Source organism: Pantherophis guttatus, chromosome 3 (assembly GCF_059756535.1).
Source record: "Pantherophis guttatus breed Tessera chromosome 3, ASM5975653v1, whole genome shotgun sequence".
NCBI classification, from domain to species: Eukaryota; Metazoa; Chordata; class Lepidosauria; order Squamata; family Colubridae; genus Pantherophis; species Pantherophis guttatus.
Window position 1 is genome coordinate 45374755 of NC_142065.1, and position 16461 is coordinate 45391215.

The following is a 16461-nucleotide window of genomic DNA, read 5'->3' on the forward strand; positions in this document are numbered from 1 at the left end:
CAATGGGTGCAAATTTAGGGCCCAACAACTGCAACTACTTAGAGCAAATACATCTTTTCCTGGGATTGCATGGCAACAGTGGAGGGAAGCCATTTGATCCTAGGACAGGTGTTAAATTTGCACTCCTACTAACTCCAAATTATCTTTCATAATCAAATCCAATCTGCATAGACCTAGAAAATGTAGGATGGAAAACAAATGATGGGTCATCTGCATAAAGCAGAGTTGTGTCCTGGGGATGAGTGACACCAAGAAATGGTGAGAAGAATGTTATCCTTTCTCTCAGCTTGTTCTTCCACCTTTCTCCAAGAAGAATTTGGCTAGTTTCATGCTGGAAGCAGTTTCGATATATCAGGCTTCAGCCTATCAGCCTAGTTCCTCTAGACAAATTCTGAAGAGATGGCTGGGGGGCAGAGGGGAGAGATGAAAAAGTGATCTGAACGTATTGCTGTGGCTGAACCTTGACAATCTGATCAGATAAAGAACAGAAAAGAAAGACCCACTTCAAAATACCATTGTTTTATAAAAAAAAATGATACAAGGAGAATAATCCTCCCAACAAGAATTTTACCAAATCATGATCTATGTCTAGGGACTGAAGCAGATCTGGCAAATGGTAAACTCAAAGAAATCATAGTTTATAATTCAAAATCAGCAGCCTGAGTTGTCTTTCAAACATAGGATTATTACTGGGTAGTGCTCACCTTTGATATAGCAGTGTACTCTTCTGCAGTCCATTATATTCCACTACAAATGCAACCTCTTCTAGATATTTTTGTGAATCAAGATGGTTGCATCATTCTCTGAGAGATGGACCCAATCTATGGGCATCTCTTCGCTACCATCTTATGAGAAATCACTCAGTGTAAATTACAAAATGAGTAACAAAGAGCTAAATTCCTTTAGTGACAGCAATGATTAGTTGGCCATTTCAGAAACTTCTGGCAGAAACTTGCCTTTCCCCTGGCAATCTTTGCTGCCCCTTTCTTACCCTCTCTTTCCCTTAGGCAGTCTCAGGGTGGGATGCAGGAGGCCATTTGTTATGAACTTCTAATAGATATTGGAAACTTCAATATACTTGGCAGCTAGTAAAAAATAATAATTTTGAAAGGGGTCACAAGGTGAATTCTTTCATTTGAGTGCTCCCAAAGTTTTGCATACAAAGACAAATAAGTGTTCTGAGCTGAAGAGAGTTGTGAATAATGCTTCTTCAGAGAAGTAGCTTCCCCTGTGTCCTATGGAGTCTATTTTTCATTAAGGGTTTAAATATGTTTAGGTTTCAGTTTGACAAAACAGAAAGCAGCCCCAGTTCCCCATTCCAAAACTGGTCAAGGGAATCTCAGTTCCGACAATCTCCCATGTTCAGATTATTTATTCCAGTTAGTCACTGGACAGAATCAAATCCAAATGTCCAGTTTTGCAAAACAGATATCCCCAAAAGAAATTTTATCAAGATCTGATATTTGAAAATTATACATCAAATTGACATTAGTTAATATTAGTTAAAATATTATTCTGAATATTTTTCAGAATATTAACTATTCTGAAAAACCCATTTTTCAGAAGCTTGACATTTCATGGGCAATTGTATTTCAGTGATTTTTTTTATTTTGTTATATATTGGGGAATGGTTGCTAAACAGGGCATTGGTTAAGCAAGACTTCCTGTATTGAATTATCACAACAAAGGAATTTCACCATGGTATCTTAACAATAAAAAAATAATCCTCTTTAAAATAAGAGTTTATCCAACTTTCTGCTTGCTCCATTGCCATTAAAGGTTGCCCATCACTGCCTGAGTGCAAGAATGTATGATTTGATGACATTCTCCGTCTACTTCCATCATTTTGCAAACTTGAAGCTTGTTTTCTGTTTCAAAATTACCATCTTCCATCTAAGCAATGTTAGACCTTTTCAAGTGAATGGCCTGCACACCGCCTTCTCCTCTAGTGACAGCTCTGATTGGCTACAGAAATATACATATAACTTCCATCCAACTTCTGGTCACTACTCTATGCAACCATTTCAACTGGGTGCCAGGTTCCTATGTTATCCACTGGTCAGCAGTTGCCATTTTAATTATCTTGTGGTTAATCCGACAATGCACTTTCCTTGTGCTGTGTTTTTCCAGCCTGTTTAAAAGTTTATTGCTCCTTTCAATCCATATAGCTGCCTTTTGTGGCCACCCATTTGGTTTCCACTCAGATTAGATATAGCATGGAGTAAAACCTAGGAATTGGTAAAGATGAAACTGTCTTGGAAGCTCGGAAGACTAAATCTCTGGTCCCAGTGATTGACCCAGACTGGATCTTGCACATATATTTGTCTTCATTCATGAGAGATGAAACAATTCCTAAAAGAAAAAGGCAAACAGACACTGACCGTTGCTTTCCTGCTTGGGTGGGAAGGACAAAAAAAAATTGTGTGGTAGACCCAACATAGACTGAACTGACTCCATTGCCAACCCAATGTCTAATAAATGTGGCCCAATTGCCAAGCACCCAAAGTCTAGTCATGTGACCATGGAGGGGGGAGCAAGCATTTAAACTTCCAATCCAGGTTGTAAGTACCCTCAAGTCCAACAGAACATCAAATGATGCCGAAGTTGAGGTCTATCTGTAAAGCAAAAGAATGCCCTATGAATTTAACTATGTGAACTGTTTCTCCAGTTACTTCATAATTCTTTTCCTGATTGTTTGCCCACTTACAAGACACTTAAATACCTAAGCATAAATCTAAAATAATCACCTGTATCCTTGTTCTATTTTTGAACATTTTCTCCTCCAACTCCAGCTTATCATTATGCAAAATTGCTCTTTCCCCCTCCTTTGATCCTTTTGTTTATATTAAGGCCTATACCTCAAGGAGTTTATTTATTATGTGCCACTGGTAACACCTTGTTACTGACACAGGACTGGTTGAGCTGGATTGATTGGCATTATTATCATTTAAATAGGTCAAATTGTTGCATTTCTGTGTTGCCCTTCATTCCAACATATTTACTGAATGGAAGCTCACACACTGAAGTTCTTGGAATGGCTGCTCTGAATACAACCAGAATCCTCAAGGCTCTGCTGTAGAAACTCTGGGCACCTAGCTCATGTGTGAAACAAGAGATACAGCAGACACTAATCCCATTTTCTTCATGATAAAACCATGGTAGAGGAAAACTGAAGGTCTGGCTCACGATTAACAACAGAAGAGCAGTGTCATCACAGCAGTATCATCACTGTGATACTCAGCACTTGGCCATGTGTGTGTGTTTTGAACTTGCTCTTCCTCCCACACCATTAAATTCCAGGAGGCCTTCCTTAAGGGAGTGATGTCTCAAGAGAGGCCCAATCCCTGGTTTCTGGAGAAAGGGCAAGGGCAAGGGCAAGGGGTGGGACTTAGAAAAGAAAAATCTAAAACACAAGTTAATGGGGATAAGGGTAAGAGAAGAAAGCTAACTCATTTTGCTAACAGACCTTCTTTTGGTGATGCTCACTTCCTTCTCCAGTTGACTTCCATTTCACTTTGAGGTGAAAGATTTCATGAAGCAAAAATGATTGAAACTCGGTCACGCTACATCATCAACCGTCCAGCTTATTCTAGCAACTACTTTGATGAAGAGTTTGACAGGAAAAGTAGAAGTTATCCCCTTGGAGAGAAAATAAAGAGTCTTTTCAGGTAGGTGGGATATTATAGATTGTAAAACACACATGCTCTCCAGATTTTTGGATACCCTAGCCCTTGATGGTAAATGTATTAGTCCTCTAGATTTTTTTCAATAGATATTGTCAAATTGAATATCTAATTTTTGTTTGTACAATCCAAAAGCAAAGAGACCAACTTTCATCCCAGGAATCTTTTCCAGTAAATTTAATCCCAGATTTTTTTCCCCCAGTCAATTCATTCAGAATTTGCAGTCAAAGGACCTGGCATCAGGGGTACCAATTATCCAAATCTTAGAGACATTGAAAAGATGTGGGAAATAGTCCCAGGTTTCTTCTTTTTTGATAAGATGTTGTTTAGTAAAGGACAAGTAGAATATGTTTCCATTGCCAAGGCCAAGTAAGATTAGAATAGGCAAACTATGCGAAGAGGAAAATACAAAATTACTTTCCAACTTTCATCAACAGAACGTCATAAAGGATGCAGATAAGGGAACTGCCTGTACTAATTCAGTGCCAACACACCTTTCATTTGCCTTTATTTGTTATTGAGCAAATATGATGCTTTTTATTAAGAAAGAAAAGAACAAAAATATTGGTTAGTAGCTCCTAAGAAATTTTTCATATATATGTATATGTGCATATACAGACATGTACAGGCACACCCAACACATTACAGGAATACTTTTAAAAAGTAAGCAATAGTGAAGAACAAAAAGACATTTGTGCAAACTATGGAGCCTTTAAAAAAAACATTTTCTTTTTTTAAAAAAAGCCTTGCCCTTTATTATTTCAAAGCAAGTTTTAAATTATTTTTTTTTCCAAAAATGCTTTGTGGTTCAGGGCATGGACATTTTTACATTTAGCTTTTTTCAAAAAATGTGGGTCAAAATACATAAGAGAATTTCCAAGCTGCATTACAATTTCTTAGTGTGGTATTATTTCTACTTCACCTGAAGAAATGAGGTGTGGTACACATAACAAAATAAACGACCTCTTGTCTTTGCCCTGAAGCCTACAGTCTGAAAGGCTATAAGGAAAGGAGTCTAGGCAAAAACAGAGGTCAGAGCAAAAGGTGAGTTTTGATCAGTCCATCACCAAAATTAGCCATGCAGTTTTGTGCTTTGTGACATCTATCCCACCATCCATCTTCATCCAGCCTTTCAAATAAGGGGGGGGGAATCCTTTCAATCAATCCTAATTCCTGGCAATAGAAACTTGGTTTGATCCCTATTTTACAATCAAGCATAGACAAATGAATGTTTACATTTGTCCTTCATATGTAATAAAACATTTTATATTGGGGGTGTCATATGCATGCCTAATTATCCTCTGAGTTTTCAACTTTATTTTGAAAACAAGAAAGAACATACCCAATTTAATGCAGAATATCGATAATAGCATAATTCAAGTGTAAGAAATATGAAAATAACAACCGGACTCTGTAGCAAGAACATTTTCATTATGGTATTATTTGAATAGTATGCTTCTACTGTTGTGACTTGTATGCATGTCATTTGATGTATGCCTTTGGTAGATGTCAGTTAAATGAAGGCATAACCGAACTAGCTTTACTTAAGTAAACTGGATGCATTACTTTAAACTACACAGCAATTCTCATGTTGACTTTAGATTTGGGTGGCACCCAATGTGACTGAATGGTCTCTTAAGTGGACAGCGATGGAATTATGCCAAATAAATAATTGCTTTCTGAATGATCTCATAGATACATGATCAGAGCTACTTTAGATTCTTAGTCGAAAAGAACCCTTTTCAGTAGCAAATGTACAACACACCTCTTATGTTAGATATATTAATGCTTAACCAAAAGCAACAGTAGCTTAATTATTGCCACTTATTACCAAAGTTATTGAAAATTAAAAGCCTGACAGCTTTCATGTTTAACCAGGAAACCTAGTTCAGGTTGAAGGACTTCTTTAGCTGTGATTAACTCCTTATGCTTTCAGAATTAACTTTTTTTTATTCAGCTTTTTTTTTTTTTTTTTTTTGCTTTCTGCTGATATTTATTCTTTGCTGGAGTGATTTTGTGTATAATGGTTTCTATACAAGTTTGGTATTTGTTTAGTACAGAAACTGTCTCATTTACGGCTCCTAGTTTTCTAACTATAGGATCACATTGGTGCAAACAGACTTACATTGTGTGTATTTTATCTGTGAGTTGTAATACTCTGATCAGCCTTGCTGATGTGCCTTGTTGGGCTGCTGAGTCAATAAGAAGCCTATTCTGAGTACAGATGAGATTGAAGAGAAAGAGAAAACAATCATCTTGAAATCCTTATTTATTGTTTAAGGTAGCTGGATTGAGATTACTGTTTTATAGTGGTGGAGTTTAGTTCTAGAAGATAGTAGACTTCCTCCACCACTCCTCCCTTATTCTAATTTATACCATAACCATTACAGTAATGCAGCACTTACACTGAATTAAGAGTTATAACTGCTGTCATTAATGTTGTTGTTGCAATATCACTGTTTCTTTACACCTTAAATTTAAATGCTATACAGTAAAGGATTTTGTAATGATCTTATCAGTGTGCAATCAGTGTAACAGAGCAGTAGGCTATTACTGGAATAAGCTATAATCCTATGCATGCTAACTCTAACTACAGTGCATACTTATGCCAATGTGATATTTCAGTTTTGTTCTTTTTAATAAATTTACAGACATGAATACAATTCTGTTTTTACTTTGCTATTATGGGATACTGAGGGTAGATTAATGAGAAAAAAAATGAATTTTAACAACTGTAGAATCAGGCTGCAGCATAACAAAATTGACAAAAGTGAAGGGGGTCTTAATACTTTCTGAATGCACTGTATGCATTGGAGCATGTGCTTTACTAGGTTCAAATTTGTGCATTTCTAGTTAAAAGGTGAGATTAAATAAGGCCTCTAGAAACCTTTTAACCAATTTATATCTGTTCTGACTCAGTCCAACACATCCCGGAAAGAAGGCTGTACTAAAGTAATTATGAATTTCCTTAGACGTAAACATTGACTGAACTAGGCAGTTAAGTGCTGTTCTATCCAATTGATTTCTTCTTTTCCATTCCTGAAGTAGGTCACTTAGGACTATTTTGTTCTCTTAGCTAATTTAGTGAACATGTTGTACTATGTTTCCTTGCATTGATAATATAGGAGTTTATTAGAATAATTGGTGTTTAATTTCCCAATAACATTCTAAATATAACCATTATGCTAAATTTTGATTTAGTTTGAAATTTTGGTATGCAAAAACTTGAAAACAATTCAAAACTTAGGCCAGATATTATTTTCTCTGGAGTTTGATGAAGCCTGGATTCAGGGCATTACATACAATATGAAGATAATTGTGAATAATAGGAGAGAGACTTTTTTTTTCATTTCTATGATGTGCTGTGTGGGTGGTGAAAACAAACCTGAAATGGTAGCTCTTTGCTCTAGTTGCATGTTCAGATAATGAATAATCATCTGCCTTCCCATGTTACAGAATTAACCTCATAGTAAATATTTCCTATGAATGCCTTTTCTCCTCAGATGTTCACCATCCAGACTCAAACTCATCCTTTACAGTCTATTTCCCATACTTGTATGGCTTCCAAAATACAAAATCAGAGATTACATTGTGCCTGATGTCCTTGGTGGAGTAAGTGCTGGAACTATTCAAGTACCTCAAGGTAAAAGAAACTTGCCTTTCCCATATTATTCAAACAGTATTGGGTAGTATAACTGTTGGACACATTTGCAAAAAAAAAAAAAAATCCTTATATGTTTCTTGCTCCTACATTCCATATAAATCCTATTTGCAATCCTATTTGCTTAGGTTCAGTTTGTCAATGAGCCCTGGTAGCACAGTGGTTTAAGGCACCCTGTTATTAAACTGGTTATTAAGACCAGCTGCCTGCAATTACTGCAGGTTCGAATTTCACCAAGGCTCAAGGTTGACTCAGCCTTCCATCCTTTCTAAGGTAGGTAAATTGAGGACCCAGTTGTGGGGGCAATAAGCTGACTTTGTATAAATATACAAAAGGATGAAGGCTATTGCTGAGCACATTGTAAGCCACCCTGAGTCTCCGGAGAAGGGCGGCATATAAATCAAATAAAAAAAAAATGCAGTCAATGAAGTAGCAAAATTTGCAGTTTTCTTTTTTTGGGGGAGGGGGGAAGTCTACCCAAGCATTTAAAGAATTATTTGGGTATAACTTTCCAATTTCCTATTTGTGAAGTATGAAATAGCAGAAAATGTCTGGTTCTCACAAAAATATGGGTTCAAACACTATAGTTGTCCATAATAGAGATTGTTTGCTTTTGCAAACCCAAATGTTGTTTGTAAAATATTGTTTATAAATTACTATAGTGCATTAAGCAGGAAAATTGTGAATTATTCAATTAACATGGTTAAACAAACCACAAAACCATGTCCAAATATAGCCACCTTCTATTACCTTCAAAAAAGAATACATCATTAACATTAGCATGGGCATATTGTAGGAATATAATATAAACCCATTTTAGGGTTTAAACCCTTTACACAGATTCATATAGGTAATATGAATGCGTCTATGTAAGGAGTGTCAAACTTGCAGCGTCATGGCGATGTCACATGACGTATCACAACTTTTATCCCCTTCGCTTAGCTGACCGTGGGTGTGGCCAGTGCTTGACGCATCCGGCTCACCAGCCACGAGTTTGACAGCCCTGGTCTATATGAATTGTCTTGTAATACCAAAAATATTAACTTCTAATTTTTTGTAATTTCACCCTTATCCTGCTTTTTGTAGAACTCCTCTCCAACATCTATCACTGTTCTGTTACTTTGCCTCATTAAGGTTGGGCAACATACAGACTTACAATCAATCACAGGCAGTCTATGTACTAATTTTCATTGCAACTATTAACTTAATTTCAAAAGTCCTCTGCACTTCTTCCAGAAACCTGCTTGGAAAGAAGAATACAAAAGGAAAAAGGAAAGAAAAAGAAAAAGGAGGGGGGAAGCAAAGAATATATCTTCAAATATTTCAGCTTTACCCATCTTTAGTTTAACCAACACCAGCAGACAAACACCAGGCAGACAAATTATCCCGAAAGACTAATAGTGCCACATAGGTTCCTATGTTATAATATCTTTTCTGAACATATCTATAGCACCTTCCATAAAACATTCATCACAGGATGAGCCCTGGAAAGCAGATATGAGAGTGTCATATTTTTGCATTATGTGATCTTGAGTGTAATTGTAGAAGGAAGATTTGATATGTTCTTCATGTTTGTTTTCAGGCATGGCTTTTGCCCTGCTGGCCAACCTACCTCCAGTCAACGGACTCTATTCGTCTTTCTTTCCTTTGATTACCTATTTTTTGCTAGGAGGTATTCATCAGATGGTCCCAGGTAAGATTTCATTTTCCATTTTAATATTTACTGAATGCACATATTACATGTTTGTAATCCTAGTGCATGAAATTATATTATCTGGATGTTTTTTTTCTCAATTTGCTATCAAATGCTTTCATGAAACAACTATAAAATATTAGTTTCTTGATTATGATTAAAGCCAGAGTGAGTCAAAGAACTTCCTTTAGAGTGTAATCAATCACCAATTAACTGCTACTACTAATTTATATGCAATCCGGATATATTGTACTTCAAAGGACATTTGACTGTTAATTACAGGACTTAAATCTAACATACTGTCAGGTATGCCTCCTTTCAGTACTCAAAAAGAAAAACCCCAACTCCATTTTTATAGAGAAAGGTACTTTTACTGAATATGAACTGAATGCAACCAAAGAAAAGCAAGGTCTGAGGCAATAGGCGCGAAAATGACATACAGAAAGCAGCCCCAAATCCCTCCCTCCCAAGGGACAAATCAGGATTTACCAATCCACATCCCCCCCAAGGTGTCATGTGGGGTGCAGCTTCAGATGGCTCCATCCTACTGGTATGCCAGGACGGTTAACCTTGACTGGTTATCAGCACGCCTCCCAGCTGCAGAGAAAGTGCTGAGGGAAACTTTCTCCAATTCACTCCCTGTTACAAGACATCTCTACCAGCTCGCTTCCCCACTCCCAACTACCAATACAGCTCCCCCCTCCCCCCCCATTACAATGGCAGCCATAGCAAGCAAACAAAATAGAAGTGGAGGCTGACACATACATTGATGGCATCAGGTTGAAGAAGATTGATCTTGGAATTACCAGTAATTTACAGACTAGCTACAATATGAGAAGGTACTCAGCTCAAAAATGTAACATAAGTTTCATATGTGTTTCCAAACAGGTACATTTGCAGTCATCAGTATTATCGTAGGAAATGTCTGCCATGAGCTGGCTCCGGATTCTGAATTTCAATACTTTAACCACACAGCCAATGAAATTATGGTTAACAACACAGCCATGGAAGCAGCCAGATTGGAGATCTCTGCCACCTTGGCTTGTCTGACAGCCATAATACAAGTAAGAGTTTTTTGCATACAAAACTATAGGAAATGTCCATATGACCTACAATTCCAGTGACTGAATGTCTGATAGAATTTGCAACCAGAGTGGGAACGCATATGGATCTCATGTTTATGCTAAATTACAATTTCCAATAGCCTTCGAAAACATGGTTTATAATACAAGGAGTTGTAATTTATCAACAAATGGAAGATTATATGTTCCCCATCACTAGTTTTATTGTCCTTATCTGTATTTCTGCACTGCAGATTTTGATGTACTCTATGCACTGTGCTACTGCTTTATAAGTTCCTCTTATAAGAATCAAGAAAGCATTAAAATCTGAATTCTTCCCTATCTTGACTGAAATATAATTTTAATAGTTGTTGCATAATGGGAAATCTATCAATCTACATGTCATAGACAGACAGGCAGACAGGCAGATGATAACAATAAAGAGGAGGAGGAAGAGGGAGAAGGAGAAGGAGAAGGAGAAGGAGAAGGAGAAGGAGAAGGAGAAGGAGAAGGGGGAGATTAGAATAGGTCAACAGTTTTTATCATTAGAACAATAGACATGGAACACAAATTAATTAATGGAGATGTTCTTTCCATGTTTCATAGCACTTAAATATTGGTGTGTCCCAGGAATCCTGTCTTCCACATCTTCAAAAAGTCATTAAGCAAATGGTCATAATCCAAGGACTACCTCTAGCATATCTTTCCACACATTAGTGGTTGTGCCAATTTTTTATTAACTGAAATCTCTTTCTCTGACAAATTCCATTTATTATTGCATCTCACATGCCTGACCATCTGTCTGTCCATAGATATGCCTGGGATTTGTGCAGTTTGGCTTTGTAGCCATCTACCTTTCAGAATCCTTCATTAGGGGTTTCATGACAGCAGCTGGCCTACAGATCCTCATCTCGGTTCTCAAGTATATCTTTGGTCTGAAGATTGAAGCCTACACAGGACCCCTTGCCATTGTCTATGTAAGTGAGCCTGATACTATGATTATTGCTAAATCTTATGAGATTGGGTGCACAATCAGTGGGATCAAGAATAGCACACAGATAGCTGGAATTTACATATGATTAAAAAAGAAAGAAAGAAAGAAAGAAAGAAAGAAAGAAAGAAAGAAAGAAAGAAAGAAAGAAAGAAAGAAAGAAAGAAAGAAAGAAAGCAGGATAGTGACTTATTGAGGAAAAAGAAAGACATTTTCCTTATATTCTATTTACTTTTAATTCTCCAAAAATATCTTCTCTCACTTTCACTAGTTTTAAAATATTTAAGTGTAATTTTGACTTAATTACCAAAATGGGGAGTTTCACCTATTTCCATATAAAGGTAAATGTAAAGGTTTCCTCTGTCCAGTTGTTTCCAACTCTAGTGGCAGTGCTCATGTCCATTTCTTAGCCAAGGGAGCCAGTACTGTCAAAAGACATTTCCGTGGTCATGTGGCCTCCATGACTATTCGCCGAGGTACACAGAATACAAAATGTAGAATTATAGTTATGAATTATTCCAGTGGTGAAATGCACTTATCTTCTGACTGGTTCAGGAATGTGAGCACGTGCGCCTCTTCTGCACATGCGCAGAGCCTTCCGCACATGCAGAGAGGTTCAAAAACAGGACGTAATGACATCCCGGCGGGTGGCCAGAGCCTCCCGCCACAACCGCTACTGGTTCGCGCGAGCCAGATAGTTCTGGCTGGATTTCACCGCTGAATTATTCCCCAAAGATAAATGCCCCCTGGATGGACCCAGGAAGAGCCAATTTATCAGCGTCCTCTGTAGGAGCCGCAGGCTAGGAGGTGGGATGGTTTCGGAGTGATGCAGTCTGTATCATAACACAAGCTCCTCCCCTTTTCTACATGTACCGCAATGTTGTACTCATACCCCAAAGGGCAGAGCTTGCTAGATGATATTGTGACACTGCTGCCACCATTCTGATGAAAGTAGCAAGAGACTGCTGCAACTCACTGTACAAAGAGAGGAATTACCAAAACTATAATACGAAATCATTAATAATGATGAAACAATTTTTTCTTACTTCAAAACACAACTAATTAAACTATATGAGAATCAAATGTTTATGAAAGAAAATATTATTGCTTTTAACCAATAGGATGGTTAAGGGGGCTTTAATTAAATTGATACATATTCATTTCCAAGGTAGCAACAGTTATTTAAATTTCTCATTGTGATTGAAAGATGTATAAGAATTTGGACACGGTGGTCTATAATAATTAATACTAATGTAAATTTATTGTACATTTTCCTAGAAAATATATATATATTATATAATATATGGGCGAAAAAAGCATTGGTTGAAAAATTAGCATAGCAACAAAAAGTCTTGAAGAAAACTTTAAAGAATATATTATTGGCATCTGGTGTCTATTATTTATAACACAATAACAGTAGGGTACTTCTATTTTAAAAATTGATGGAAATATTGAATATGGTACTACAGTGTATTTATATTAATTCCCAGTTATTTTACTTTTTGCTCATGAGCAAAAATTGTTTTCTGGACTTTTATTTCTCTTAGATTTTTTAAATTATTTTTAATATTTGTTGATAACATTGTTAAAGTGTTGTTGTTGTTGTTTTAAATAAAAGAAAGAATAAAGTCTGAAGCCAAGGGAAAAATATTAGGATTCCGCTGTCTGCCAAATCTTATACCAAAACTTGAATTTTATTATATAAAATTTTCCCAAATCACTGCAACAGAACAAGTAAACATAATTTTGCCTGGAACATGTTTTCTTTCTGGGCAACTCTTGAATCTTAAGACCCCAAATGCCAAGGTTTTTGCAATATTAAGGAATGAGCTTACAAATAGCAGACAGTTACAATTAATTCTAGTCCATTTTAATTATAAAGGATTAGGAGAAAGCCTTCATAGAGTTTTGGAGTTTCTCAGTTACCTGTTGTGAGCCTCTTGAATTTTCTTCTAAAGTCTCAGCAGGATGTTCAGGTTAGATTAAATATATCCTGTCTGGTCAGGCCCTGTTTACTGACCTTTTAATTAATTCAGAGTTGGCTACTATCAGAACTGCACTTTTTTTTTTGTATTGCTTTGAGTGTTGGCTACTACTGCAAAATGCAGATTTCTAGGTTAAATAATGGTCCCCAATTTTTACATGTTGACTAACAAACACCATAGCGTATTTTCCACTCTAGCTGGCATGTTGAAAAACCGCATGTTCTCTCTTTCTTGACTAAACCTCCAGACCTTTATTGATATTTGCAAAAACCTATTGAAAACCAACGTGGCTTCCTTGGTGTTTGCTCTGATCAGCTCTGTGCTTCTCATCATTGTGAAAGAGCTAAATATGAAATATATGAAGAAGATTCGAGTCCCAATTCCTATGGAGATCGTTATAGTAAGTAGCAGTTACAGATGTTTTCATTCACCTATTTTCCTTGGGATCGGTACTTTTCAGAAGCAGAGATAAATTGAAAAAAAATAACTTTTAAGGCTGAGGTAGCATGCCTTTTTGTTGTTCATTTTAGGAAATGCTGATTTCATTATAAGTGAAAGTGCAGTACATATGGCAATGTAAGAAGACAACTATTTCATACAGTAATTTCAGAACTATTGTACATAAATTCAAATCACTGGGGCAATGAGATTACTACTGAGATACTAGTAGACTCTTGCTTACTTATATTTTATGGAGGTTCCAAGATTTCAAAAGCAACCATCCCAAAAATATTGCAACCTAGATATGTTGAACTCCATATTTCCCAGCCTGCATGGTCTTTGTTATAATTGCAGTCTCAAAACTATTGTCAGATATGGGGTGACTTTGGTCATCCAAGATAAAGCTTTGGTTGACCTTGATTGACTTACATTTCAATGCATCCGGGTTCAACATCCTTGAACTATTCAGTAGAAAATGTACATGCAGGTAATGCAGCTTTATTCTAAAGCATTGAAATATGATTAGAAAAAAAGTATAGTAAGATGCTTACATGTCTCTGGTACGTGCTGACATCCAGGGAGTATTGGTGTAATTAGAGCTGTGGGAAATGCACACATTTTGGCAAACAATGTCTTTGGTTTCAGTTTGCAATCCATCCAGAATTGCATTCCTGTGAAATGAGCATTGCTTGCTAATATGGGAACCTCTTAACCAAATTTTCCCTGTTCTGTATGAAAGACAATAATGGATACAGAATAACAGGAAAAGAGTTTATGGTAGTTTCAAAAACTATAGTGAGCAAAACAGTTTCTGAGAAAATGGGTATTTTGTAGAAACTATTAGTAGTAAACTCAGAACAAGAGCCCAGTAAGAACTTTCTCTCGTAAATACCGATCATGTTTAAATCTGGAGATCTAAACAGTCAACTATGTTAGCCCTTGCAAACACTATACATGTTCGAATCTTAGATCGTCCTCAGATTCTAGCACTGTGTTCTGATTTTGCATATTGAGGATTTCCTCCATAGGCTACCTTGAAATTAGTGCCTTTGTAAATTGAAGTATTATGATCTAATTACTTTGTTAAACATGCAATACCCACTTCTATCATTAGATATTAGGGAGGCACTATGTGCAACTCCACTTTGATTTTTATGATCAGGCTACACTTGCACTTTCTGGGGGCAATTAAACTTAATAATAAAAAATAAAAAAGATGGGTCATAACATTCAGGGCCTTTATTATTCAGACACTACTGCTCTGAAATAAACCAACCGATAGGCAAAAACATATAATGAAGCACAACTGAGGTACAGATAGGCAAAAAATAATGGACACCTGGTGTTTATCCAGAAAAGTTTAGCAGCCAAAATAAACCATTCAGCTGCTTATCTCACCAAAATACTGTCTTTGGTCCCTCAGTGATGTCTGGGTTACCATATCCTCACTAGAAGTAAGAATTTAAAATGTTGGTGATAAGTTAGATGAATGAATCAAAATCATAGAATAAAATTCATTCAGCTAGGAAATATTTGCAAGTAATAGCACCTGTGAAAAAGTTCTTGGAATAGTATTATGTAGGAGCCCAAAGTGTGATATCATTGCAAAAAAGACAAATGCAGTTTTTAAAGTGCATCAACAAAGCTATAGTTTGCAGATTAGTTTTCCTTTATTCCCCTACTTAGGTGAATTGACTGAAATGTTAACAACTTAATGGTGCAACAAGGCATTCATATACTGTATATGCAGAAGTCATTTTTGCTTACTACACGAGAGATTTATGCTTTTGTACAATATAGTTTTTCATTTTTCATATAGTACTTGTTTTAAAATGAAACTAATGAGCATAGATTGATATTATGACAGTCTTGACAAGGTAATAAATACCCTTTTCAATAGGGAGGAGGAAGTAAACTTAATTCTTCCTCTTTCATAGAAAGTCGTCAACTTTTATGAACCTTGAAAGAGAGAGTGCTTGAGATTCTCAATCACACCACAACATTTCATGAACTTTGAGTAACAGCTTATAATATATATTGAATCTGTTTCAAACATAGGTGCTAATACACACATTATATTCTGAAAGAACGCAGTTCCAATGCTGATTAACATCACATATGAAAAATTAAGCTAAGCTAAAATTTATTTTATGCTTTGACTTCAGGTCATTGTGGCTACAGCCATTTCTGGAAGCTTTAATATGCCTGAGAAATATGACATGCCAATTGTTGGACTTATTAATATGGGGTAAGTAAATATTATTCCCTTCCAAATAGGAATATGCTAATGAAGCTGTCTCATTAGTGCCATTGTATTTGTTACATTACTAAATCTGTTGTTTCTTGAGTAAGAATTTAATTGTATAACACAATAAATTAAAATGGTGAATTAAAAATAGTAGAGTTAGATGATGGTTCTAATTAAGGAAACAGTATCAGGAATCAACAAGACAAATGGAAGGACTTAACTTCTCCTCCTCCTCTCCAGTTTCCTGTATTGTAACCAGCAGTGTTGAAAGGAAGGAAACGATGAATCTATTTGAAAACAAGTTAAATTTAACTTAGAATTTCCAATGGCTGCATTCATCATACCATTTATAAGTACCATAGAATTTTGTAGAAAGTAGAGCAGACTAAAAGTGCTAATATCTGCAAGGCTTGAATGACAATGAGTCAATCCACAACTAAATTACAGTCATAGCATAATTACAATGTGTATCATAATTATTGCTATGTGAAGCAGGTGACAACTCATTTTAGTGCTCTAATTATAAATTTACACTGTCTGCATTGCTATGATGAAGGAAATACTGGGAATCCAATAAACTACTATTTCCCAGTTTATTACTTTTTGGGTAATTTCAAGAAGATTCTGATAAACATAGATCTTTAGATGTTCTTTGGTTAATTCATGCATTGCTTTTATGCTACATTTTTCATGACATA

At 36.1% G+C, this 16461-nt stretch overlaps 1 protein-coding gene across 1 annotated transcript in view; it reads left to right on the forward strand.

The window, feature by feature from the left end:
* Positions 1-16461, forward strand: part of SLC26A9 (solute carrier family 26 member 9) — a 52774-nt gene that overhangs the window by 12912 nt on the left and 23401 nt on the right. Inside the window, exons 2-8 of the mRNA XM_034414397.3 lie at positions 3499-3668; positions 7187-7326; positions 8927-9037; positions 9926-10101; positions 10911-11075; positions 13322-13474; positions 15681-15763. Of these exons, the coding sequence (XP_034270288.1) occupies positions 3544-3668; positions 7187-7326; positions 8927-9037; positions 9926-10101; positions 10911-11075; positions 13322-13474; positions 15681-15763 (953 nt within the window). The 5' untranslated portion in view covers positions 3499-3543. The remainder of the gene's footprint in view (positions 1-3498; positions 3669-7186; positions 7327-8926; positions 9038-9925; positions 10102-10910; positions 11076-13321; positions 13475-15680; positions 15764-16461) is intronic.